Below are 23,480 nucleotides of genomic sequence, written 5' to 3' on the forward strand. Positions count from 1 at the left end.
GAACGACCAAATATATTTAACGGAAATTGGCACCATAAAATGAATTTCCGTAATATATATAAATAATAAAACACTTGGAAAAAGTCTATCAATACTATATAGCATGCATGCTATGTTCATCATGAAGGTGTGTGTAAATAGTACTAAACAAGAGGAACTACAAGAGAGGCTGATGTGAAAGGGGGGAAATAGTGACGGCTTATATCTCAATCAAGTTGTGAACACGTTTGCTTATTTCATCGATTGCTAAAGTTTGAGGTGAGATCAAAAGACGCTTTTAGTAAAGCAAACGAATCAAAACTATTTTTGAAAGGACGTATTTTGTTGTTTCTTTAAACTGTTCCTTTTTTCTTCAAAAAATTAAGTTTTTTTTTTTTGGTTTGATAAAATTAAAAAATTTAAGGTTTAAACAGATTTTGAAAGGGCGTTAGCACTAGCTAGTTAGCACGAAACTCGTAGATTGCGCATGTGTTTTTTCCGAATAAAATTATATCAAAACTATTATAAATCCAAACCCATTAATTCATCATAGTGGCAACCAAGTGTATATACCAGTATAAATCAATTAAAAAAAAAACAATTCCCGTAAATAATAGGAAAGTGAAGTAGGCACTATGTGTCCCCACACGGTTCCATTGAGACAAAAAGGCATATGTATGTGTGTGAGAGTGGATATAAGTATAAGTTGGGTCTTGAACATCATTGCATGCTAATTAACCAAAACAGAAAAAGAAAGAGTAAAGAAAAATGGGAGTCAAGTATTGTTATGTAATGATAATAGTGTTAGTGTTGGTGTTGGGAAAAGAAGTTAGAAGCCAATCGTTAAAAAATGGTTATTATTCAACTTCATGTCCGAAAGCTGAGTCGATAGTAAGATCCACTGTTCAATCTCACTTTGATTCTGATCCCACAATTTCCCCTGGCTTGCTTAGGCTTCATTTCCATGACTGTTTTGTTCAGGTTTCAATTCCTTTCTTTCTTTTTTAATCTTGACCTCCTTGTATCAATTATATGCAAGTTAGATTGTTGACTTTGAACATGACATATATAATACTAGGGTTGTGATGGTTCGGTGTTAATCAAAGGGAAATCTGCGGAGCAAGCCGCTCTAGCAAATCTCGGTCTAAGAGGGCTGGAAGTAATCGATGATGCAAAAGCCAAGCTCGAGTCGTTGTGTCCAGGAGTTGTGTCATGTGCAGATATACTTGCACTTGCTGCTCGTGACTCTGTCGACTTGGTACGCAAGTTTACTAAACCTAATTAGGTTACTTAATTTTCTTTGGTAGTTTTTCCAATTACTAATATCACCTAGTTCCGTATATTAATTTATGGGAAACAAGAGTGATGGACCAAGCTGGCGAGTACCAACGGGTCGTAAAGACGGGAGAATCTCGTTGGCATCGGAAGCATCGAATCTACCTTCTCCATTCGACTCTGTTGCTATTCAAAAGCAAAAGTTTCTAGATAAAGGATTGGATACTCATGATCTCGTTACTCTTCTCGGTATATCTATTCTTCTATATCTCTCTTTTTTGATATTTAAAGCTTAAAACCAATTATTTTTTAATTTCTTGTTAAGTTGGTTTATTCTTTTCAAATTTATACTCTATGCATACGTTCAGAAGAAACATAAGTAGAGTTTCTTCAAAAATTGGAAGTATATAAGGTATGTCTGCACTAGACATCACATACCAACATGAAAATAAAGTTAAACTACGCAAGTGACTAAAAGTTAAGCTTACAAAAATTTGCCTTCTGGTCTTTTTTGATAAGGGAATATTTGAGACACCCTTGCGTTAGGCCATCTTAAATAGTAATTAATTACACTTAGAATTGTGCATATTGAACATGGCATGATTTGTTTCTCTGATCCATTATATTCACCTTTTCCCTTCCAAGTAGTTGGCTCATAAATATGTCTAATCTATACGCGAACAGGTGCACATACAATAGGACAAACCGACTGTCTCTTCTTCCGTTACCGTCTATACAACTTCACTGTGACCGGAAACTCCGACCCAACCATAAGCCCATCGTTTCTTACACAGCTCAAGACTCTTTGTCCTCCCAATGGAGACGGTTCAAAACGTGTAGCTCTTGACATCGGCAGTCCCTCAAAATTCGATGAAAGTTTCTACAAGAACTTACGCGACGGCAACGCTATTCTAGAGTCAGACCAACGGCTTTGGTCGGACGCGGAGACAAACGCCGTGGTGAAGAAGTACGCAAGTCGTCTCAGAGGTTTGTTAGGGTTTAGGTTTGATTATGAGTTTGGTAAAGCTATGATTAAAATGAGTTCCATTGATGTAAAGACAGACGTGGATGGTGAGGTCAGGAAAGTTTGTTCCAAGGTGAACTACTAGTTTGAATATTAAAAACATCGTATAATAAATAAAGATTCTCTATGTTTCAGAATTTTAATTATTGAATGTTTCGTAATTGTCTTTTGATCTTTTTTTTTTTTTAGTGTGCTGTTTGTCTTGAAAAAGTGTAAAGTATTGCATTTGTTTGAATGGTAAAATATATATGTACTATACTTTATAACTAGGATATATCCCGTGCTTAAAGCACGGGTCAACATTTAAAAGAAAAACATATAATATAATAATAAAAATTATTATTTTATTTTTTAAAAAAAAGTTATTTTGTTTGAGATAATATTTATTTTAAATTGTTATGTAAATTTATTAGTCTATTTGAATAATAATTATTTTAAAATATTATAGTATTTTATTTTTGACGTATTATTACAGTTTTATATTGTTTGTTTGTTGTATTTGCATCATTATTTTATGAAATATAAAATAGTAATTTTAATATTATAATTGTGAGCAAATAAAAATTATTAATTTATCATTTATATAAATTTAGTTTTACCAACCTGCCAATGTGGAAATTAAAACACACATTTTCATACAATAAGTAAATATATATTCGTTTTAAAAAATTCAAATCACAACATATGCAGAAAAAAATATGCATTTTAAATTATAAGTATTATATGAAAATCCCAAACAATTTGTAAATAAAATAAAATAAAGGTGATAGGAGAATCATAATTTGAAAACTTAACAAAATCTTCGAATTTAGTTATTAAAAATAATTGTATTGTATACTTGGATGTAAAATCTTAGTTTTTAAAATTCTGATTAGTTTATATATTTTTGAAAAAAATAATTAGTAATTTCGTCCATTATTTATTAGAGAAAGAAAATATTATTTTAGATTATTTTAGATTTTTTAATATTTGATATGTGAATGTTTTTTATTTTTTAATTAATAATATTTATTTAAATTAGTTAATTAAGCTTAATTATTTTTTTCTAATGGTAATTGAATGTAATTTTTTACACATTTTAAGATTAGTTTCATATTTGTACTTCTCAATTAATATAGTAGGATCTGACAAACAAAAAATATATATATATAGATATGTACATTACTCTTTTTAACACTTTTTCTTCAAATTAATTAATGAAATGATGATAATACAGGTCTTCTTTAATTTTGGTCAACAAGACAATCAAAATTTTCCCTTTTTTCCAAGATACATTGAATTTTTTTTAATAATAATAATCTAGTCAATAAAATTCATTGGTTATAGATAATTTTACTAGATCATGTTCCATTTTTTACCAGTATAATCCTGTTTTGTTATATTTCTTTCTATCAGTTACTACTGTTTTCCTTTTATAATGATTTTGAGCAAAAGTGCAAAACAATGCATAAAAGACAAGTAAATTCTAGTTGGCAAAAAAGGAAGATAACCAATGAAATCGTGACAAGCAAACAAAAGAATATCAAATTCGTTCTCCCATTTATTAATACGATCGTGATCCTCGTGTCGGTCTTAGATAACAACAATACTCTAGTTTTTGTTCCAAACCACTAACTAAAAAGATCTGACCATTTTGTTCCATCCGACATTTTTTCAACTCACACACACATACAAAAAAAAAAAAAAAAAAGATGGTCAGAGTAGCGATTTCTTTGTTTCTTGTTGTTGTTGTTTTAAGCTCTTTTGCATCGCCTTCCTCTGCGAGATCATTCATCACCGCAAAACCTCGTCCGATTGATTCGTTTCTCCCTAAACCAAAGCTAGAGGTAATAAATACCATTCTTTCGATAATTTAATCATTGATCAAGATTTGTGTGATCCATGAATTGTGGAATTGTATTTTTTTTTTTTCTTGTTAATAATAATATTTTGGGATCGAATATAATTTTCAGAATGCGGGTGTGTGTTCTTACACGGTGATCATTAAAACAAGCTGTTCATCTGTGTCTTACACTAGAGATAAGATCAGTATTGCTTTTGGTGATGTCTACCGCAACGAGGTCAGTTTTTTTTCTAAACTTCGTTACTCTGTTTTGCATCTACATAATATTTATTTATCGGATTGCTTCAATAACAAATTAATCCGTAATCAATCTAATTCGGTATTTGAAAATTGAAATGTTTTTTTTTTCTTGATTTTATCTGGATATTGAGATCCAAGAAACTTGGCTTAGGTTTGACCAATCTCATCTTCCTAATTTCGATAAATTAATATTTCGATATAATTATAAATTTAATAGTTCTACGAAATTAATAAAATAAAATATTTCTAACATTACAAAATTATATAAATCATAAGTAATAACTTGTAGTTACGATGATGCATACAGAATGTGAAATTCTCTTGTTTATTTTGGTTTTTTCTTAAAAAAAAAACTTTGTTGGTCCAGGTGTATGTGAAGAGACTAGACGATCCACACTCGAGGACATTTGAAAAGTGTTCATCAGACACATACAAGATATCGGGACCGTGTATGCGCGACGTCTGTTATATCTACCTCCTCAGGCAAGGATCCGACGGCTGGAAACCAGAGAACGTTAAAATCTACGGCTCATCCATCAGATCTGTCACTTTCTACTACAACCTTTTTTTGCCTAACTCTGTTTGGTACGGCTTTAACGTCTGCAATGGCATTAGCAACACCAAGTCTTCTTCTCAGCCCATCATCACTGACTCCGTCGCAGCTATGTAAGATTTGATCAAAACATAAAAGCAAGGACTTGTGATTGAGTATCAGTGAATTCCCATTTTTATGCATGGCAGAACACACATGGAGAGAGAAGTACAATTATTGTGTTGCTCTTGAGTGTATTTGTTAGATAACATGTATGTTGATGCTTTTATTTGATCTCTATAGCCTAGCTTTTTTTTTAAAGAAGTATAAAATAAAAATATCAAGCAAACAAAAAATAGAAAAAGGATATTGCAATTTATTATAAATTGATCGAGAATGACAAAAAAGTAACATATCCTTAATACAAACGATCCATATCTATCTAGACCTCTACATAAGTGCTCTGTATCAAACTCCCTTGTTCTTCTAGACCTCTACTAAAAGTATTTAGCTTTTAGTTTTATGTTTTTTATAGAATGTGATTTCGTCACATAAAATCGTTGTTTACTTGATGCAGTGAACACAAAATGCATAAGTAAACTATTAAGTGAACACAAAATGCAGTGAGGGCAATGAAAGTAAAACCATACCAACAAATTGGACAAGACTCTGATTGTTTGGGGTTTGTTTACTGATATTTAAATTATTCTTGATTAACATGACCATAGTTCTCTGTCAAGCAAAACATGTGATTCTCTCCTTAAAGGCCATTACAACTTTAGCCCCAAAAAAAAAACTAGGAGTGGTGTAACTCTAGATAAATCAGAGCTTGAGAGTTAGGCCTATGGGGCAATGATCACTCCCATTAATATCAGGGAGGATGTAAGAATCATGGACATTTGCTGCGATTGATTCGGACACCAAGAAGTAGTCCAGTCTCCATCCTGATTTCACACCATTTCACCAGTTTAACAACCACAAATATGAATCTGAATATGTGTACCAAACAACTTTAATACCTTTGTTTGTTTTACGGCCACCATGGCGATAACCCCAATAGGTGTAACCGATTACTCCAGGATGTTGCTTTCTAAAGGTATCTACCAAGCCCTTGTCTAAGAAGTTTGCACCAAAGGATTGCCTTTCTTCTATTGTAAAACCAGCACTTCTTTTGTTCCCCTTAATAAAAGATTTGGTGGAAAAGCATGAAAAACGAGATATATTGGTCTTCAATGAAAGAAGAGAGAAAAGAACTCAAGTTAGTTACCGCAGGATTGAAGATGTCTATTTCCTCATGAGCACAATTTAGATCACCCGTCAAGATTACAGGCTTAGACTTCTCTAGCTCCTGTAGATGCGAAAGGTTCATTGAGCTTGTGTAACACGTACAAAAAAATAAAGAAATTCCAATAGAAAGTTTCATACTTTGATGTAATTGCTGAGGGTTCGATCCCATTCTTCGATCCTATATGACTTGAAAACCCACAAGATCCATTCGTTAAAATTCAAAGAAAACTGAATAACTCATATCTGTCAACAATAGAAACAAAAAGCAGTAAGGAGTACCAGTCTTTTTAAGCCATCTCCGGAATTAGGGACATAAGTGTTTATTAAGTAGAATGAGTCAAATTCAGCAGTCACAATGCGTCCTTCCATGTCATGATCTGATCCAGATAGATCGGTACCATATCTAACTGAGAGTGGTTTTATCTGTCAAAAGACCAAACTGATTACACACACAAACAATGTGATTTTAACATATCAGATCAAATGGACATTAACTAACAAATAAGCACATTCTTCTGTTACCCGTGAGATTATTGCAGTTCCAGAGTAACCAAGTTTTGAGACGCTACAGGACCAGAAACTATGATCATAGCCATCAATAAGAGTTTTCTTAATATCCTCAACATCCTTCATCTGTCATAACATTGATAGATATCTTCAGTACAAGATATTTCTAACATGGTAATGGTTAAAATATAGAACAGAAACAACTTAAGAAGGGCCTAAAATTATGACCTGGAGTTTAGTCTCCTGCAAGCACAAGACATCAAAGTTTTCTCTTTGGGCAAGCTGCAGAGCAGAGAAGCTCTCTAATTTCAACAATGCTCTCAGTCCATTAACATTCCAAGTCATAACCTTCACATGCTTGGTTCCCTCTGGTAGAGAGGGAGGTCTCATTGTCTTTGGGTTATAAGCTTTCCAGTCCTTCTGAGGCTTCTTATGAGCAAGTACAGTCCACGGTTCACTCTGACTCAGAACTTCACTAGAGATAGTTGATGATGCTTCCTCTTTTGACAGAAATTGCTGCTTACCTACGAAATTTTAAGCACACAAAATGTTATAAAATACTCTTATAGAGATGCCGGTATATATTACATATAATTCGTTTAGTTTAACAAGTGACAAACCTGTTTTAGTCAATGATTTCTGTTCTTTAGAGATAGCTTTAGAAGAAACTTTAGCTTTCAAAGTTTTCTCAGTAGACTGTTTCACTCTTTTCTCTCCGTTTTCAATGCCATAAGCTTCAGAGTTAATGCAATCATCTTCAGCAAGCTTTTCCCTGCTTCTGATCTTTCTTTTGATCGTGACACTTTCTGAACGGGTGGAAGTAGTAGTTTCCTTCTGTTCTGAACCAGAACTCTCACCTGAAATTGATACACTATCAAAGACTTGGTTTTCTTACTTAAAGAGAGAAAATGTAGAATAGAAACAGCTCCAAACCAAAATTCTTAACGGATTTGCCAAATAATCAGAAGCTATAGCAGTTTCGAGGACTAATCAATTATCATTCTAGTTCAAATGGAACAAGCGTACACGACCACTAGAATGCAAACAAGCATGAAACAGAAACGTGTGTGTTCTTGATGTTGCAGTAACATACCCGGTAAATTACTGTCCATGTGAAGCCGTAACGTTGAGACAAGTTCTTGTTTGCGCCCTTTCACAGGTAGGCCAAGTTTCCTGTATTCGAAAACCATTGTAACACAAACGTTCCACATCAAAGAACTAAGAAAATTTGCATGTCCACAGCAACAACAATAAAGAAGCAGCAAGAAGAGAAAAACGAAAAGAGAATATATAAAAACTTGCCTCAATGTGGTTCTCAGTTCTTGAACCGTCATCGCCTCAATTTCCTTTTTATCACCTTGAAGAGTTCCCATTTCATCTCTATCACTATCACTTCCCTAGGCATCAAAAAAAACCAACAATTAAACAAGAAAACCTTATTAAAATAATTTCCAGATTCGCTAAATAACGAATCCCCCAAACTTAGCACCAACCATCTGATCAGTAACTGCTGCAACTATCTTGAGGTCCTTTCTGTTGCTGTTGTTGTTGCTGATAGAGAAAGGTATAGATTTAACCGTAGTAGCATTTGACATAAGCCTCTTGTTGAAACTTACTGTTCCTACTCCAACACCAACGACATATGAACCAGCTCTTAAACACCTAAGAGGCACCACCAGAAACCTAGAATCACCATCAATCACGAAATTTCACCACAGCAAGTAATTCAGAATATAAAACAACAACCCAGAAAAAAAATCCGAAATTTGAACATTAATTAAAAGATTTAGACAGAACCGTACTTGGCGACATTAACGACGGAGCTCTGGAGACCTAACTGAAGAACCTTGTTCATCGAATTAAGGGCACACAGCCCAACCGAGAGAGAAGGGGGGAGAAAAGAACCGCCAAAAAAATAGCGTCTTTTCACAAACGCGATTCCCCAATTTCACTCGCGCGCGCGTATATGCACGCGTCCACTCTCTTTGTTCACTCTTTGATAAAACGCTTGTCACTATTACATAGAATGTATATATATGTATAAATGACCAATGTGATCCACAAATTCTGCTCTAATGCATCTCTTGTATAATAAATCCTACATCAAATTTGTAAACATCTTCAAGAACGTCAAAATTGAACATTTTGGATTGTATCCAGGCTTGGAGATGACTGCGGTGGTATCGCTGAGGCTGTTTGAGATTCATCATCAAGATCAAAATCCAACAGTCTTCTTGTAGTTGCTTGAGATGATGATTTCTTAGTAATGCTTGAGGTTGAAGAGTTGTGAGCTGAAGTTACCACTGAGCTGAAAACACCGGCTTCTTTTAGCTCTTGGATTATAACCTGTAAAAAGATTGGAAAAGCTTTTTTGTTGGATCAAAAGAACTCAAGAGGGTCATGTAATGTTTTTGGATTTGGTATTATAAAACTAACTGACCATTGGTGTATAAATGCGAGTCAGAATCCCCTTCCTAAGAAGTTTTAGTATCATATTCTCGTCAGTCCATACAACTCTTTCTCTGTACCATTGGAGCATTTCCTCTGAAGTTGATGTTGAAGCAATGATGAATGCCTGCAGATAGAAAAAAAAAAAGGAGAAATACAAAGATGTGATGAATAAGAACTATACAAGTAACTAAAAGAATAATAAATCCCAAGCTTACAGATCTGTCAAACTCTAGCATGAAACATCTCTTGACATCTTCTTTTGTTGGTTTGCAGCCACATCGATCACGTCTTGAAGTAAGATCTGAAAATTTTGAGTAAGTGTAATGCAAAATCGCAGCTTCTTCTAGTTCCATGACGCTGTCACACAACAAAGACGGGATCAATGTCAGATTACTAAAGCAAGAGAAGGGGATGTCTATGTTTAAGCCAAGTGAGGAGAGGACAAGAACATACTTTGGATTCTTCATGTAGTTGTTCCATCGATGAGCACCATTGGGACGAAGATGATCTTGAATCCGAGTAGCAGATTTCCCATTTGCATATGTTAGAAAATAGTTTGGATTGCCACGAGTTGCCTTTTTATAGTTTCCATAGTAAACATCTCTGGGAAGATGTTTAAAATTCTTCTTGAACATTGATACCTACAAGTTAAACAAACACTTTGGGATCTGTTAAAACTCATAGGAGCATCATCTCAAGATATATAGGAAGCTCTATATGATAATGCTGTGTACCTCAGTGAAAGGTTCTTTGATATCATCTCGCTCAACGCTGCTCTCCTGAAACAAGAACATTTGCGATTATCCACATCATCAAACCGAAGATATATAAAAAAACCTCAATTCCAATGTCTTGAAAGACTTTTCTGACTCACGTAATTTGCAAAGAGAACTTCATCCACCTCTGCAGGGACATCTCGGAGCAAATTTCTCAAGGAATATTCACGGGCTCCAGAAGGATGTACAAGCTCATCAGTGTCAAGATGCAGTATCCACTCCATACCAGCATCCTAATATACCAAGAATGTGAAAAAGTTGGCTATATAGTCTATTATTTTTTCTAGTGACTGACTGACTAAATATGTCAAACGTAACAAGTACCCTTGCCATAGTGATTCCCATTTCCATATTCAAGTTTTGTTTCACGAATAACTCGTAATTACATGGTTTGTAGAAAAACTTGGCTAACCAAGTCTCATTCCAAATCCGGCTGTAAAACCAACAAAAATATGATGGAAATTCAAATTAATGATATGAAATAACACCTCTACAACAACCATTTCACTTTTGATATGTCAATATGAAAAGAAGCAAAACACGAGCACACCAATCAGTCACCAATATGTCTAGGCTCTGTCTATATGAACAAAGGTGGTTCCTTCTTCTATATCCATAACTTAAGGACAGACAAAACACAAGAATTAAATACCTTTTAGCTTGCTCTTCTTCTAGTTCTCTTGTCCTGTATATAACATTTACACCCTGCAAACAAATAATAATGTCACTAGGAATTAGAAGAAAAACATAAAAGACAAAATCAGAATTCATAAAACAGAGATCAACTGTAACAAAACAAAACTCGAAAATAAACTCACAGGGATGGTCTCCAAAACTCGAGACACATTTGGGGAAGCAGCAGTGCCTTCAACGAAGAGATAAAAGGTTGAAACTCCAATGACCTTGTGATAAAATATCCATGGAAGCGTCTGCTCTAATCCAGCTGAAGTACTCGTCGTTATACATATCTACACACAACCTCAACCAATAAAAATCCGATTTTTTCATCATCAAATGAATAAAGTCTTAACATTTATCAAAACCCATCACATTAGGATTTAAGAGGTCTAAACCTTAGGTTTAAGATCTGGCTTGTGATGAGGAAGCTTCCAATCTCGTAGATAAGGAAACGACTGTGTACGGCTCTGACCCAGAAGAGAAACGCAGCTCGAATCAGAGGTAAAGGTTCGTTTCTCGAAGACGGTGGTGGACATACCTGGGAATTTGTAGTTATCTTCAAACCATTGCGTAACTGAATCGTTGATTCCGCCTCGCCATTGGAGGAGGAAGGCGAAGCAGGCCAAGGAAAGAGGAAGAAAGGTGATGAGTAAGAAAAGACGTGAGGAAGAAGACGATGGTGGTTTAGAGGAGTAGAGATCCGCCATGTGATGTGAAGGTTGGAGCAGAGAGAGAGGTGTTGTGATCTTTGAGGGAGACGACGATCTTATTCTGAACCTGAACCTGAAAGGAGGAGTTTTGAATTTAAAGGAGCCGTTTTTTATCTTTATCAGTTGGGCCATTCTTGTAATTTCTTCAATCTTCGCGCTTATTAAATAATTAAACACTTCTTGGATTAAGAAGAAACTTTTATTTTTGCTAAGTACTTAAATGGGGAGTTCGAGAGATTTGGCAATCTAATTTTGGACTTTTGACTTGTGTTAATGGCATTTAAGGTTTAGTCTACAAACTGAAGAAGTAAATTAATCCTTGGTAACGCCAGACAACTTTGAACAACCTTCGTTTTAAATATGTAACACAGTTTTATTTTTATACATAAATAGATGGGCGACTTGAGCTTCTTAGCCTATCCCATTCAAGTTCTTACAATGTCTCTACCATTTCCATAATAAAACCCAAAAATAAAAGATAAAGTGGAATTTTTCCAAGCTAAAAAAGATCATAGAGGTTTCTAGTTCAAATCAATCATAAGGACTCAACAAACTGAGGAACTTGAAGCTCAAGTTGTTGCTTCATGACACAGTTCATTAACCATTCGCTGCTGAATGTCCAAATTCCTTTCTTTGCTGCAAATAATGCCCCCACTGTGTCTTCTTCGCATCCTATGTATATCGTTTTTGATGTCTCCTTTACCTTTTTCACCCCACTTATCACCTGCAGATTTCCCCAAATAAATTACAATGTTTTCGATTCAAATGTGTTACACTTGAAAGAAGAGGTAAAGCTATTACTTACATTTCCACCAGCAGATTTGATGATAGCAGATGAAGTTTTGATAGGTAACTCAATGTTGGGTCCAACGCATATGTCATATCCTTTAAGCAACGAGTTTGGTCTAGCTTTTGCTCTAAGAACTGTGCTTTTTAGATCAGTATCATATTTTAACTGGTACTCTTCGTCTCGCAGTATGTGTGAAGCTTCATCTATTAAACAAAAACATAGTGTCAGCATTAGAATTCCTTAGTAAGTACCCATCAGAGTAGATTATTCAAAAAATGTTTGTCTCATCTTACTAGCAAATCTTCCTCTTCGGAAACTTTCTTTCAACCAACTTGGTGATACTATCCAAGCCCTGCAAGCAAGTATGATGGACCATAAACCGCGTTACTCCTATGTTTTACGCATAAATTCACTAATATGATGTCAGTAAATTTGAGACTAACCCAGAGCAAAGAGCAGTGCAGAAATTTAGAGTTTTCCTGACTTTTCCGGTGACAATATGTGTGCTCATTGTACCATCCAAGGTCACAACACCACCAAGTTTTCTTATAACCTGCACAGAATTCAGAAGACAACATAAGGTGAATAGAACACACATCTTAGGAACACATGAAATAGAAGTAATATACCTCTGTTAACCAAGCTCTCTTGTTTTCATCACAAATGTCCATCAGCAAGATTCTATAGTCTTGTCCATTTCGATGAGCTTCCATGTCTACTCCAGTCGTCGCTCTACATTGTTCAACATTGTTTCTTATGCAAATTGTGGGGGGCAGAGGATCTTTAGTTATATCCACTTTGGAGGAGGCACCGTCTTTTGATTGCTTTGCAGAGCTGAGAGTCAAATCGAGTTTTGCTATCTCAGAGTCATTATTCTGGTTTGCCCTAATCCTTTTGGATTGCAGAGAAGACAGTGAAGCTTCCCAAGATCTCTTCAACCCCGGTGTGGAACATTTGGTCTCACTATCAGCTGTGGTAGCTTGATCAGAACTCACGTTGTTGTATTCCTTTCCTGTGGCCGAGTCTATTGGACTTCTGATACCAGAGAGACCTATGGCAGATTATAACAGAAAATTTAACAAAATTCAAATGCTTCACAGTATGGTATTACACAAAAGGAACGTGCGTGAGTTACTTCATCTGTTTGTAGCCACATTCTCTTAGGCTATTTGGTGAAAACAATTGAAACAAAATAAAGGGTCTTAATCATAGAAAATAGTTGAAAAGCTTACAGTCAAGATATACGCTTTCACCAAAGCTCTCTCCAAGTTTAACTGAATCTCCAGCCACAGGACTTGTGCCATTATTTCTTGCTGACTGTGGAGATCCCTCAGACTGATATTTCCATGAAGAGGGAATCTCAAGGTTGGCAGGATTAAGAGAAGATTCCTTTTTCAAATGAGAAAGCATGAGAGTTGAACCGCCAGGAAAACACAAGGCTTTTCGAATATTAGACTTAATGTGCAATCTCTTTGCTTTTCCTTTGTGGTCTACCTCTGCTAATTTTATGTATCCCTGCACAATTCGCAAAGAGTTACAAGAAACCGAACATCAGAAGATGGTATATAGTTTGCATCCAACAAACTATAAGATAAACTCCGAGAATAATAAACATAGTGATAATTATAGTCACCTGTTTAAGCCAGAATCCTTCAGATTCGTTGTCTGCCCAACAGTATATAGTTCGGATGCCAACATTCTGGAGTCTCTTCATTAATTCTTCATAGATGAGTTTACCAAAACCCTGAAAATGCAGTAATTAAAACCAATCTACATCTTTTCTTGATGAGATTCCTAGCAAGCTATCTTTAGTAAAAGTGTAAAACCAGTTTCATAAAGAAGAGAAAAAAAGGTGTAAAATACTATAAAACACTTAATCCAGGTATGCAAGATCTAGACATTTACTATTAAGCATAAGACCTTAGGTAAAGCATTGCTCAATAAGAGATATTACAATTTCTCAAACTGTTGCCAATAGGAAATGCAGAAGTTTAAATGGCGACTTACAACAGTAAGTGTCAAAGAGTCAGAGCAAAACGAACCTTTTTCTGGTGTGTGTATGTTACTGTTTAAATGGCGACTTACAACAGTAAGTGTCAAAGAGTCAGAGCAAAACGAACCTTTTTCTGGTGTGTGTATGTTACAGCAGCAAGAGGTATCTCAGCATACTGTGTATCAGCAGGGACTATTTGATAGGTGATTGCAGCCAAGATCTACAAAAAGCACACGCCAAATAATACAACTCAGATGCAGTAAAGCAGATAATCTAAAATGCATTGGTAGATTAAATCAAACAGATTCTGCCTGTCGGAACAAAACAGTAAACTCCTAAGTGCATAAAAATTTCAAATCTTTAACAAAATTGTGAAAATTTCATAGTGTATACATATCAATGATATCATCAAAATTCATCTAGGGCCTAAGCTGCTTTTGAACAAGAACTTACTAGAGAAAATAACTAAAGGTTCTTAATTACCTCATCTGAGACTCCACCAAGCGTGGACTTCAAAACCAATGAACAATACTTTCTGCAAGAGAGTGAAATGTGCAAATAGAGCTTAGAAAATGTGTTCCATTCCCAATGATTTTAGTGAAAAATAGCCAAAACAACTCTCAACAAAAGTCCAACTTGAAACAAGTAAAGAAAGGTTATGAACTTATGGTAAAGAAGAAGATTTATATACCCTTTAGAGACACATCTCTCAAGAAACGCAGATTGTTTCCCAGTGTTTGAAGCGTATCTCATGTCAGGTAACTCTTGGCTATATAACATCAACACTTCCTGAAAGAGTTTAAGTTACTAAAGTTAATGCCTTTATTTCTCATAAGAAATCAAATCAACTGTCAAGTGATTTTGGTCAGAAACCAACTTACCTGAAGATGAGATTTGGTAAAAAACTCATCTTCATCCCGAGGATTAAGAAGAAGAAACATGTGTTCTTTCGGATCCGCAGAAACCATTGTATCCTTCTCTGCACATAAAACAAAATAAACTACTTAAAAGCAGCAGATAAAAGAGAGAACTTTAGCATTTGCTACACATTTTTTTTTTGGCTATAGAAGCCGTCTAAGATTAACAGATGAAAATGAATTCAATAATCAAATCCTAGGACACGAACCTGAGATTTTAACTCTGTTGTTTCTGGGGAATTTGATTTCAATGCTTTTGGTTCCTGATTCACAGGTGAAACTCTTACCATCCACTGCGACCTCGTAATCACCTTTGAGAAATCAAAATAAAAACACACGACGCTTCATTTGATTGAGTATCGGGGGAATTAATAATAAAAAAATCGAGGGCTTTGTGATTGTTCTTACCGATAGGGTAGAGAGAAGAATGCAGCGGCGATGCTCTCCTCTTCGGCGCCATAGTAAAATTTCGAGCGGGATTTCGAAATTTTTTACTTTGCAGAAAAATGAAAAATACTAAAACGAAACGAAACGAAACGTCGAATGTAATAAATACATTTACTCAAAGGGCATTTACGTAATTAATAGTTCAGTGTTTTGGAACGCTTTCGAGTTTATAGTATACTAATGTCAAAGTCTCGTTCTTTTGGGGAAATTTTACTAAATCCGGTTAACAATTCAAAAATGTGTTCATGAGTTCTGTTGATGGGTATCTCAGGTTGGTGTGGTTGACAATGACATTGAACACATATGGTAAAGATCAGGAAAGAGCTACTATATTTGGAAACAGAGGTTGACAACAAGTGCTTTCACTTGGTGAAGTATGTTCCAAGAATTAATGCGTCTTTGCTTGTTATATCAGTAAACCAGAGTTGGTAGAGAACTGAACATTTCAGTAGTTGGCAAGTGAAAAGCTTCTACATCTCAGTTTTGGATTGGTTTCTCCTGGTCTTAAAGCCAAAGCAACATTGATTGATGCAACTGCCTCTTTAGCCATCACGGATTCAGTATAACCAACTCCTAAACTCTTCTATATCATAGAAATGTACTTTTGTCTCTTTTTAGACAGTTGAATCAGAAGACTTTGGTGAAACATTAATGGAAATGAACACTAGTTTCTCATATCTCTTGAAAGTTTACATTTGTTTTTTTTATGTTTTTACATTTTTGTGATAACAACAAGTTGAGAATGAACATCATAAAGGTACAGAAGTTACAGAAAATTACAAAGGGTACATTGGTGGTGACTAAGATAAGATACACAGACCCAAACTGCTCTGACTAGTTTTAACAACAAACCCAAAACCCTCTAGCGAGGCTGATGGATGTTTCTGGGAGCAGCAGCAACCCTCTGGTTTCCCCATTTGGCTGGCTTCTCCGCATACTTAGCCGGTTCTACGTACGATCTAGGACTCCTGTTCCCAGTTGATTTCCTTATCATCTCACCATTCTTTCCTAACCCTGATACATAGATAGAACAACACAATTAGGCTTGGATTTGCTTTTTGCATATTGAGAAGAATCAAAACCAAACTTACCAAATTCAGAAGGCTGTGCTTGGTACAACATTTGACCATCGAAACCTTGATCAAACTCAGCAGTGTCGAAGAAATCTTCCATGTCATCAAAATCAAATGACTCTGGGAGAAGATCAGCTACATCGACCTGATGACCTCCACCACCATTCTCATTCTCACCGTTGTCATAGAAACCATCTGCACCTTGATGCTGACTGATCCAATAGTCATGGTACCAAGTCGAAGTCGTCACCAATTGCCACCACTCCGGTGAGAAATCTTCCACTTGACGTACAGCTGCCGGAACAAAAAGAGGTGCGTCCGGGTTTAGAGTAGATCGTCTTCCTGATACCATCGCCATTTCTTAAAAACACTCTTAGATCTACACACACAATAACAGAGATTACACAGTGAAATCAATAGATCTGTATATATTCCGATAGCTCAGTTGAGATCTAAAAGATAAAATCAAATTACTGATCATCATCACATATGTTCAAAACTAGTCAAACTCAGATAGATCAACACGATCATGACAAAGATCTAAAACTTGAAGATACAAATCACTTGATTCATCTATCAAAATCGAGAAGAAGAAGGAGATGATCTTTTTTTACCTTGGGGCTGAGAAAATATCTGCAAGTTGATTTTTTTTTTTTTTTGTTTGTTGAAGAAAGCGAAATGGATTAGGATGAATGAGACTAGAACCTACGTTGCGAGAAGATGAGGGAGGAAGGAGTAGTTAATATATAAAGTGAGGTTCGGTGACGAAGCTGAGGTTCGGAAAGTCGTGGGCATGATTAAAAAGATGAGAGACAAGTGGGTAGGTCTGGACCCATAGCTAACATGGTTTTGAGTTAAATCTGCCGTCCACGTGTTGACGCGTTACTGTTGGCTTTTTTTGACTTTCTTTTGCTAGCGTTCCAATCCTGTTGGCTTACTCACACTAAAAGTTAAAATTGTTTTTATTCTTTTTTAATAAAATATCTTTAATAAATTCGGTCGGAAGAGGATAAGGTAGAGAAGTCTAGGAAGAACCTAATCCAATATATAAGCCCATTATCTACGTAATGGGCCTAACACACTCATGATTTGTTTTTTAGTTACTGAGCAGACATCACACTACTCTTACTAAAATACGGTAGGAATTGTTTAAGAGATTGTTTGGTTACATATTGTAGTTGTTTGATTCGAGGTGATCTCTGTTTAACTCGGTCGATAATTAAATTTCCAAGTTAGTCTTGTGATCGATTTAGAAGAGGAAAATATCTCAGAGGAGACTATTGATTAAGGATGACTAGGAATATTCAATAGTGATGTTATTTTCGGGCTTTGGCTTGATCTGATGATTGTGGGGTCTGCCATATTTTGTCAAGTGTGTGTCACTGTAACTGGTTTCGTGCAATATCAATCATTCAACTTGTATATAACTGGTTTAATGAGGAGTTTGATATGAATTTAAGATCATCCTTGGATTAGACCAATATGATAGTTTGTATACTTTCTGTAAGTTAACAAGAGTAGGAGATTATATGATTATGTTATCTTTTTTTTTTCCATGCTAGATCTGTGTGGTGATCTGATTTAGAGAAAGTTATCCCTCTTTTAGTCATTGCAATATTGTACCATCGTTTTCGAAATTGAACTCACATTGAAGTTTTTTTTAGCATTTGCTAAATTGCAGATAGAATCCCACATAATACACTATTTAACGCTCGTTCAGTATTCTTATAGTAGTTCTCAGCTTGTGCTTTTTAGCATCTTGTGTTTCATCTTCTTGCTAGACTATCTCATTGGGGCAATAAATGAGATTAATGGTGTATCGTGTTACCAAAAGTATATTATAGCATATGCCATCGTCTTAAGTAATGTGTGAACATGACATAATTTGTAGGACATCAAGTGTGAGTAAGCTAGTTAAAGAGACTAACTAAAAGTGCATTATTGGTTTTGATCTTGATCTCAAGTTTATTTCAATAAGGTGACATCTTTGATTAGTAACTTTTAATAGCTAATTAAGAATTTGAGGGATACGATTGTGTAAACACTGGATACAATAAGGACCTTTGTATAAAAATGTGAAAGAATAATTTAGATGGCTTATCTTCTATTCTATTATGAGTTGAGCTTGAATGGTTGTGAACTTGTGATCAACAAGAGAAGAAAAACTAATTTCAATTAGTATTTTGGTATTCGTATGCATTCAATTACCATGTTACAAAAAAAACATATCTTAACAAGTTAAGTAATATTTAAAGTCAAAGAGTCAATAAGATATTGATTTTCTTCTTAATAGTATAAATCAAAAGTAAAATATACTGACAACTTCAGGCATCACTAGATTTTCATTTTTTTTTTAAGACACAACACAACACAACACACTAGAAGAACGAACAATTAAACAACCAATGAAAAAGCAACAGTTGAGAAACCGCGTGAATCTTGTTGATTCGTTTTCATCATCGTATTGAACGCTAAAGTTATGGATAAAAACAAGAAAAAATAATAATAATAACTGCCAAAATTAAAAAACGCGTTTTACTTAAAACACTCTCCTCCTTTTCCTTTTTCCTCGTCTATCGCTCTCTCTATTAAACTTTTCTTCCGACTCACACTTTTGGATCTCTCTCTCTCTCTCTCTAGGGTTCGTGTGATCTCCTTCTTCCTCTTCTACGACTTTTTTCATATATTTCGAAGAAAAGAGGAGATCAAGAAGAAGAACAATGAGCCAGTACAATCAACCTCCCGTTGGTGTTCCTCCTCCCCAAGGTCCCTCCTCTTTCTCAATTATCTTTTCTCTAATTCCGGTTTCGTATTAATCAGTAATTGAATAGAATTGTTAATTTTTATCATTAGATCTGTTTGTTGATTATGCTGAATTTATGTGTGTGTGTTTGGGATCTGAATTGTTATTATTAGGTTATCCACCAGAGGGATATCCAGCACCAAAAGATGCTTATCCACCACAAGGATATCCTCCTCAGCAAGGATATCCTCCTCAGCAAGGCTATCCTCCTCAGGGATATCCTCCTCAACAAGGCTACCCTCCTCAGCAAGGCTATCCTCCACCGTACGCTCCACAGTACCCTCCTCCACCACAGCATCACCAACAACAGAACAACAGTCCTGGCTTTCTTGAAGGATGGTTAGTCTAACACTCACTCTAACGCTCACTCTCACACTCTGATTTTTATTAGTATAATTTTGACTTTATTCCCTTATCTGAATATTTCATTACAGATTCTTAAGACTATATGTGCATGTGCTACCAGCTAGAATATTCCTCTCTCTGTATCTTGACTTTTTTTTTGTGTGCGTCTGCTTATTATGTCTTTGCTTCTTGTTTTTTTTACTTAAGAAGAGTGTGAATCTGATGTTGGTTTTGTGATTTTGCATGTACTGGTTACTACTACTACTACTACATTGTATGTTTAAAAAGCAAACTAGATTTGTGATTTTGCTTCCTCTTGTTTTGGTTTTGCGAATCTTACTTGTTCAAGGTTTTGTTTGTTTTGTGTTCTATTGAAACTGAGATGTGAACAATGTTTTGTTACTTTTGTGTTTGCAGTATGGCTGCACTGTGCTGTTGCTGTCTCTTGGATGTTTGCTTCTGATTGTGGAGTCTCTCTACATTATTAAAAGCTTTCTTCGGGATTTGATTGTAAGAGGGTTTTTTTTTGGTTAAACAAAAAAAAAACCTTTTAATTGATTTGTGGGCATTTAAAAAAAAAATTTGGATCTCTCTGATGATTCTCTTTCGTTTATGTTTTATGTTCTTCGGTTCATCACATTAACTATTCGTCTCTTTGACGTTCTGGCTTAGTTTGTTCTTTTTTTGGTTTTTTTTTTACAATGGGAATGTAAATTGGTGGGGAGACACACTATTCTATGCCATAGTTTAATTGCTTTTAGAATGAAAAAAATCTCTCTCTATGTTCATAATTCATATCTCAATGATTATAGGTTCGTCCATATATCATTGAAAGAAATAGAATCGTTTCGCGTGGAACTTTCACTGAATGTGTACAGTCTTCGGATCCACATGGCCACATGGGTTGGTTTGGTTCCATTATTGCTGTTAGGTGATGGTTTTAATCCGGGAGAATAAAGATTAGTATGAAAATGATATAGCAATTGTCATCAAGGGGAATGAAGATATTAGTATGATAAGTTATTGCAACTAGTACAAACATAAACATAACAATCGCAATAATCTATTTAAAAAATCCCAAACAGTCATGACATCCATCACAGTCATGACCCATGAATTAAAAAAGCCGAATTGGTGAAGTCATAATGACGAGAAGAAGACTCAAGAAACGTAGATGCATCATCAGGCGACGACCCATACCGTTTTGTTTCGCCGTTGACATAAAGAATCAAACAGCTTTGGTTCTTTCCCCCGACTACAATCGCATTCTCTTTCTTAAATCCGTTTGTCGACATTGATTGAACACAAGGTTTAGTCTTGTCGACACATTCTACTCGACTTGGCCTCGGATAATAGAAATCGGTTGGGAAAAAATTGAACTGAAGAAGGCCCGACATTGTAAATCAAATCGAACGAAACTCAACAACTTTGTGAATGTGTGTATAAAAGTATTTTTCGTGTGGTTCGTATTCCTTTTATTTCGTTATATATATAGAATGTGGAATAAGGGGTTCAGAGTGATTTTGGGACTTTGAAGTTTCTTGGGCTTTACGAGTTTTGCTTGATGAAAAAGTCTAGATTGGTTAGGGTTTGAAAAGTCTTTAATCTGCGCCTTTGACATTAATCACGCATCTAGAAACAACTAGAAGAATAAAGCAACGATGGTTTCTAATTTTTCTTGTTTCCATATCAGTTCACTCGAATTTTCATAAATTTCCTTATTTAAATATGAACTTTTATATGTCTCCAATTTACAACAAAAACAGTTGATGATTCCTGGCATATTGAGATTTAGGAACGACGCAGAGGGTGAGGGTGGTAATGAAGTTGTATTTATGACCACTAATAATGTGCTCTGTTTTATTAGTGTTTTGGCCTTTCGGTGCATGTCATTTGTTTTTGCATCTGTTTGGCAACGAGAATAAGACGACCCTTTAGTTACAAAACTTGGTCCCAAGTCTCACCGCAGTGCCCTTCTTGAGGTTTAAGAAATTTGAACTGCAATATATATCCATGAAGCAATCATTTATTGATTTTTCAGGGAACAAAAGAGTAGTTTTGTTAAATGCTTGAAGTAAGAGGTGTTCTGTTGACAAAGCTTGATCTCTAGTTTGCAAAATGTCAAAATGTTTAAACTAGAGATTAAGAAGAAATTTCATAATTTCTACGATCAGCCCTCAGAAACAAACCGAAATATTTGGAAAGCTCAAAGATTGTGACCGCAGAAAAATATATATGTATATATTATCTTTAAATACTGTATTACCTAATTTAAGCTTCTCTATTTCCTCCCTATATATATATAAGCTTGCGCTTTGGATTTTTAACAACGACTCAGTAAGATAACTAAAATAACACAACATCATATCCTTTTAAGATATTCAAACCATGAAATCATCACATGCATCTCTCGTCTGCATACTATTGTTTTCTCTATTGGCTCTACATCAATGTATGTATAATTAGTTGTCTAGCTCATATGTAATGTTCACTAAATATCTCTTTGGTTTGGAGCCGTCAAAGTTGAGTTGATATATGTGTGTTTCAACTTAAATGTGTAGGTGCGAGGATAGGAAGATCAAACAAAGTGGATATGTCTGCATGCTTCCTTGGCGACTGCAACAATGTTTTCGAAGGCGGCTGTTATTGCTGCCCCAAAACGCCAGCTCTTTGTTGGGCTGAAAAAGATTACTGCACCACTTATTGTCAATCTCAAAGCTAAAACCCTTTGATATAGTACTCATCTACATCTACATGTTCCATTTTTAGATATACATCTATTGTCATTTGTGTTCGCATCTGTTTAACGATGAGAATAAGAGTATTCCATATTACACATACTACTGGACCCAAGTCACATGACCCGATCTTGAGGTTTAAAGATCTTGTAATCGTTACTATATATGTACGGATACTTCGTTTACAAGTAATATACAATAAGATTCGTATTGATGTTTTTTTTTTTCTTTTTTTTTCATAATCTGGCCGGGAGTCTCAGCATTTAGACTTGTGAGTTGTGACAACCGACAAGAAGGGCACTCTTGCCATTTAAGACTTCTAGTGGCCTACAATGATTGAAATCGTAGTATGAAGATTCGAACTCTAGTCGTCAATCACATGATGATTCTTTCAACCACTTAACCATATGCATCTCTTTGGAGTAGATTAGCATGGTCCCCGCACAAAAATGATATACGTACAAATCAAAAATGTTTTTGTTGTTGTTAACTCTTCTAATGCTTGATGAACCCGAATCACTAAATATACGTCATGTTCTCGGAGATGGAAGCAGGATCCAAAACTGCAACATCCATTAAGCAATCACTTTGATTTTCCAAGGGGACAAGAGTTGCTATTTAGTTAGAAGCTTTGATTGTTAAGAGTTTGTCTTTGGACGAGGGATCGGAGTACGTAGCTTGCAAAAATGCTACACTAGAGAGATTTCAAGTAGAGGGAGATTCATACATAATTCATAGGACGTACTACTACTTGGGGCGGCTCTAATTCCAATATATATATATATATATATATATATATATATATATTAACCTTATAAAAGTTTCTTCAAATACTGAGAAGGCAACTAAAATAGAAAGACTTTCTTAATTTGCCTCGTATCATCAATCTAGTGCAATTTTATAATATCTTCGAAATGTCAAGAGATAAAGTTATAAACTAGTCGGTTCGATCAAATTTTGTTATCATTTCTCGACACACAAATTATTTTTTTAAGAAGAAAGGCGGTCACGGCCGTACCAAACCAAGTAGTGCGTCTTACGTTCGTTCTGTAGATATTTTCCCTCGATTTTT

The 23,480-nt window shown here is 35.2% G+C and overlaps 8 protein-coding genes across 10 annotated transcripts; 4 read left to right on the forward strand and 4 right to left on the reverse strand.

The window, feature by feature from the left end:
* Positions 1-633: 633 nt before the first annotated feature.
* Positions 634-2,421, forward strand: LOC104785235 (peroxidase 25). The gene is made up of 4 exons (XM_010510413.3): positions 634-960; positions 1,058-1,237; positions 1,341-1,503; positions 1,939-2,421. The coding sequence occupies exons 1-4, from the start codon at positions 748-750 to the stop codon at positions 2,361-2,363; spliced, it is 981 nt and encodes a 326-aa protein (XP_010508715.1). The 5' UTR covers positions 634-747; the 3' UTR covers positions 2,364-2,421.
* A 1,271-nt stretch (positions 2,422-3,692) lies between these two features.
* LOC104785236 (embryo-specific protein ATS3A) lies at positions 3,693-5,257 on the forward strand. Its single transcript, XM_010510414.3, has 3 exons — positions 3,693-4,104; positions 4,231-4,338; positions 4,729-5,257. Exons 1-3 carry the CDS (start codon positions 3,970-3,972, stop codon positions 5,029-5,031), a joined length of 546 nt encoding a protein of 181 aa, XP_010508716.1. The 5' UTR covers positions 3,693-3,969; the 3' UTR covers positions 5,032-5,257.
* Positions 5,258-5,550: 293 nt separating this feature from the next.
* LOC104785237 (DNA-(apurinic or apyrimidinic site) endonuclease, chloroplastic) lies at positions 5,551-8,693 on the reverse strand. Its single transcript, XM_010510415.3, has 12 exons — positions 8,490-8,693; positions 8,181-8,370; positions 7,990-8,084; positions 7,781-7,860; positions 7,308-7,544; positions 6,916-7,211; positions 6,703-6,813; positions 6,460-6,603; positions 6,319-6,366; positions 6,161-6,241; positions 5,913-6,072; positions 5,551-5,837 (listed from the first exon to the last, which is right to left on the reverse strand). The coding sequence occupies exons 1-12, from the start codon at positions 8,540-8,542 to the stop codon at positions 5,716-5,718; spliced, it is 1,617 nt and encodes a 538-aa protein (XP_010508717.1). The 5' UTR covers positions 8,543-8,693; the 3' UTR covers positions 5,551-5,715.
* A 62-nt stretch (positions 8,694-8,755) lies between these two features.
* On the reverse strand, positions 8,756-11,358 carry LOC104788828 (glycosyltransferase-like At2g41451). The gene is made up of 10 exons (XM_010514608.2): positions 10,988-11,358; positions 10,733-10,882; positions 10,567-10,619; positions 10,239-10,347; positions 10,013-10,147; positions 9,873-9,917; positions 9,592-9,779; positions 9,354-9,495; positions 9,128-9,262; positions 8,756-9,033 (listed from the first exon to the last, which is right to left on the reverse strand). The coding sequence occupies exons 1-10, from the start codon at positions 11,297-11,299 to the stop codon at positions 8,818-8,820; spliced, it is 1,485 nt and encodes a 494-aa protein (XP_010512910.2). The 5' UTR covers positions 11,300-11,358; the 3' UTR covers positions 8,756-8,817.
* A 281-nt stretch (positions 11,359-11,639) lies between these two features.
* On the reverse strand, positions 11,640-15,634 carry LOC104785238 (uncharacterized). 3 transcript variants are annotated; one of them, XM_087513074.1, is made up of 13 exons: positions 15,411-15,634; positions 15,212-15,313; positions 14,967-15,059; positions 14,777-14,874; positions 14,569-14,620; positions 14,213-14,305; positions 13,726-13,836; positions 13,325-13,607; positions 12,722-13,143; positions 12,536-12,645; positions 12,386-12,444; positions 12,108-12,295; positions 11,640-12,026 (listed from the first exon to the last, which is right to left on the reverse strand). In XM_087513074.1, exons 2-13 carry the CDS (start codon positions 15,290-15,292, stop codon positions 11,838-11,840), a joined length of 1,779 nt encoding a protein of 592 aa, XP_087369200.1. In that variant the 5' UTR covers positions 15,293-15,313; positions 15,411-15,634; the 3' UTR covers positions 11,640-11,837. The 3 variants fall into 3 exon arrangements, with proteins under 3 accessions (XP_087369200.1, XP_010508718.1, XP_087369201.1); XM_010510416.2 differs by having other exon boundaries at positions 14,967-15,064; positions 15,411-15,533; XM_087513075.1 differs by having other exon boundaries at positions 14,135-14,305; positions 14,967-15,064; positions 15,411-15,525.
* Positions 15,635-16,101: 467 nt separating this feature from the next.
* On the reverse strand, positions 16,102-17,228 carry LOC104785239 (protein EARLY RESPONSIVE TO DEHYDRATION 15). Its single transcript, XM_010510417.2, has 3 exons — positions 17,137-17,228; positions 16,541-16,901; positions 16,102-16,463 (listed from the first exon to the last, which is right to left on the reverse strand). Exons 2-3 carry the CDS (start codon positions 16,878-16,880, stop codon positions 16,312-16,314), a joined length of 492 nt encoding a protein of 163 aa, XP_010508719.1. The 5' UTR covers positions 16,881-16,901; positions 17,137-17,228; the 3' UTR covers positions 16,102-16,311.
* Positions 17,229-18,848: 1,620 nt separating this feature from the next.
* LOC104785241 (uncharacterized) lies at positions 18,849-20,228 on the forward strand. Its single transcript, XM_010510418.3, has 3 exons — positions 18,849-19,288; positions 19,439-19,664; positions 20,088-20,228. The coding sequence occupies exons 1-3, from the start codon at positions 19,243-19,245 to the stop codon at positions 20,131-20,133; spliced, it is 318 nt and encodes a 105-aa protein (XP_010508720.1). The 5' UTR covers positions 18,849-19,242; the 3' UTR covers positions 20,134-20,228.
* A 1,830-nt stretch (positions 20,229-22,058) lies between these two features.
* On the forward strand, positions 22,059-22,518 carry LOC104785242 (EMBRYO SURROUNDING FACTOR 1-like protein 4). The gene is made up of 2 exons (XM_019245526.2): positions 22,059-22,122; positions 22,232-22,518. Exons 1-2 carry the CDS (start codon positions 22,059-22,061, stop codon positions 22,390-22,392), a joined length of 225 nt encoding a protein of 74 aa, XP_019101071.1. The 3' UTR covers positions 22,393-22,518.
* Positions 22,519-23,480: the final 962 nt, after the last annotated feature.

This window comes from Camelina sativa, chromosome 5, assembly GCF_030686135.1.
Source record: "Camelina sativa cultivar CO46 ecotype springtype chromosome 5, ASM3068613v1".
Taxonomy (NCBI): Eukaryota; Viridiplantae; Streptophyta; class Magnoliopsida; order Brassicales; family Brassicaceae; genus Camelina; species Camelina sativa.

Bases quoted from the DNA above. Each gene is read 5' to 3' on its own strand.
- LOC104785239 (XM_010510417.2), bottom strand. From the start codon at position 16,880: ATGGCGATGGTATCAGGAAGACGATCTACTCTAAACCCGGACGCACCT. The intron at 16,464-16,540 runs GTAAGTTTGGTT...TCTATGTATCAG, and splicing joins AGCACAGCCTTCTGAATTTG to GGTTAGGAAAGAATGGTGAG.
- LOC104788828 (XM_010514608.2), bottom strand. From the start codon at position 11,299: ATGGCGGATCTCTACTCCTCTAAACCACCATCGTCTTCTTCCTCACGT. The intron at 10,883-10,987 runs GTTTAGACCTCT...GGTTGTGTGTAG, and splicing joins AGCCAGATCTTAAACCTAAG to ATATGTATAACGACGAGTAC. The intron at 9,918-10,012 runs GTGAGTCAGAAA...TTCTTGTTTCAG, and splicing joins AAGTTCTCTTTGCAAATTAC to GAGAGCAGCGTTGAGCGAGA.
- LOC104785238 (XM_010510416.2), bottom strand. From the start codon at position 15,462: ATGGCGCCGAAGAGGAGAGCATCGCCGCTGCATTCTTCTCTCTACCCT. The intron at 15,314-15,410 runs GTAAGAACAATC...GATTTCTCAAAG, and splicing joins TTCTTCTCTCTACCCTATCG to GTGATTACGAGGTCGCAGTG. The intron at 13,608-13,725 runs GTGACTATAATT...CGAATTGTGCAG, and splicing joins AAGGATTCTGGCTTAAACAG to GGATACATAAAATTAGCAGA.
- LOC104785237 (XM_010510415.3), bottom strand. From the start codon at position 8,542: ATGAACAAGGTTCTTCAGTTAGGTCTCCAGAGCTCCGTCGTTAATGTC. The intron at 6,604-6,702 runs GTAACAGAAGAA...GTCTTTTGACAG, and splicing joins GAACTGCAATAATCTCACGG to ATAAAACCACTCTCAGTTAG. The intron at 5,838-5,912 runs GTATTAAAGTTG...GTGTGAAATCAG, and splicing joins TGGCCGTAAAACAAACAAAG to GATGGAGACTGGACTACTTC.
- LOC104785241 (XM_010510418.3), top strand. From the start codon at position 19,243: ATGAGCCAGTACAATCAACCTCCCGTTGGTGTTCCTCCTCCCCAAG. The intron at 19,289-19,438 runs GTCCCTCCTCTT...TGTTATTATTAG, and splicing joins TGGTGTTCCTCCTCCCCAAG to GTTATCCACCAGAGGGATAT. The intron at 19,665-20,087 runs GTTAGTCTAACA...TTGTGTTTGCAG, and splicing joins CCTGGCTTTCTTGAAGGATG to TATGGCTGCACTGTGCTGTT.
- LOC104785242 (XM_019245526.2), top strand. From the start codon at position 22,059: ATGAAATCATCACATGCATCTCTCGTCTGCATACTATTGTTTTCTCTA. The intron at 22,123-22,231 runs GTATGTATAATT...TTAAATGTGTAG, and splicing joins TCTATTGGCTCTACATCAAT to GTGCGAGGATAGGAAGATCA.
- LOC104785236 (XM_010510414.3), top strand. From the start codon at position 3,970: ATGGTCAGAGTAGCGATTTCTTTGTTTCTTGTTGTTGTTGTTTTAAGC. The intron at 4,105-4,230 runs GTAATAAATACC...TATAATTTTCAG, and splicing joins TCCCTAAACCAAAGCTAGAG to AATGCGGGTGTGTGTTCTTA. The intron at 4,339-4,728 runs GTCAGTTTTTTT...TTGTTGGTCCAG, and splicing joins GTGATGTCTACCGCAACGAG to GTGTATGTGAAGAGACTAGA.
- LOC104785235 (XM_010510413.3), top strand. From the start codon at position 748: ATGGGAGTCAAGTATTGTTATGTAATGATAATAGTGTTAGTGTTGGTG. The intron at 1,238-1,340 runs GTACGCAAGTTT...ATGGGAAACAAG, and splicing joins CTCGTGACTCTGTCGACTTG to AGTGATGGACCAAGCTGGCG. The intron at 1,504-1,938 runs GTATATCTATTC...ATACGCGAACAG, and splicing joins TGATCTCGTTACTCTTCTCG to GTGCACATACAATAGGACAA.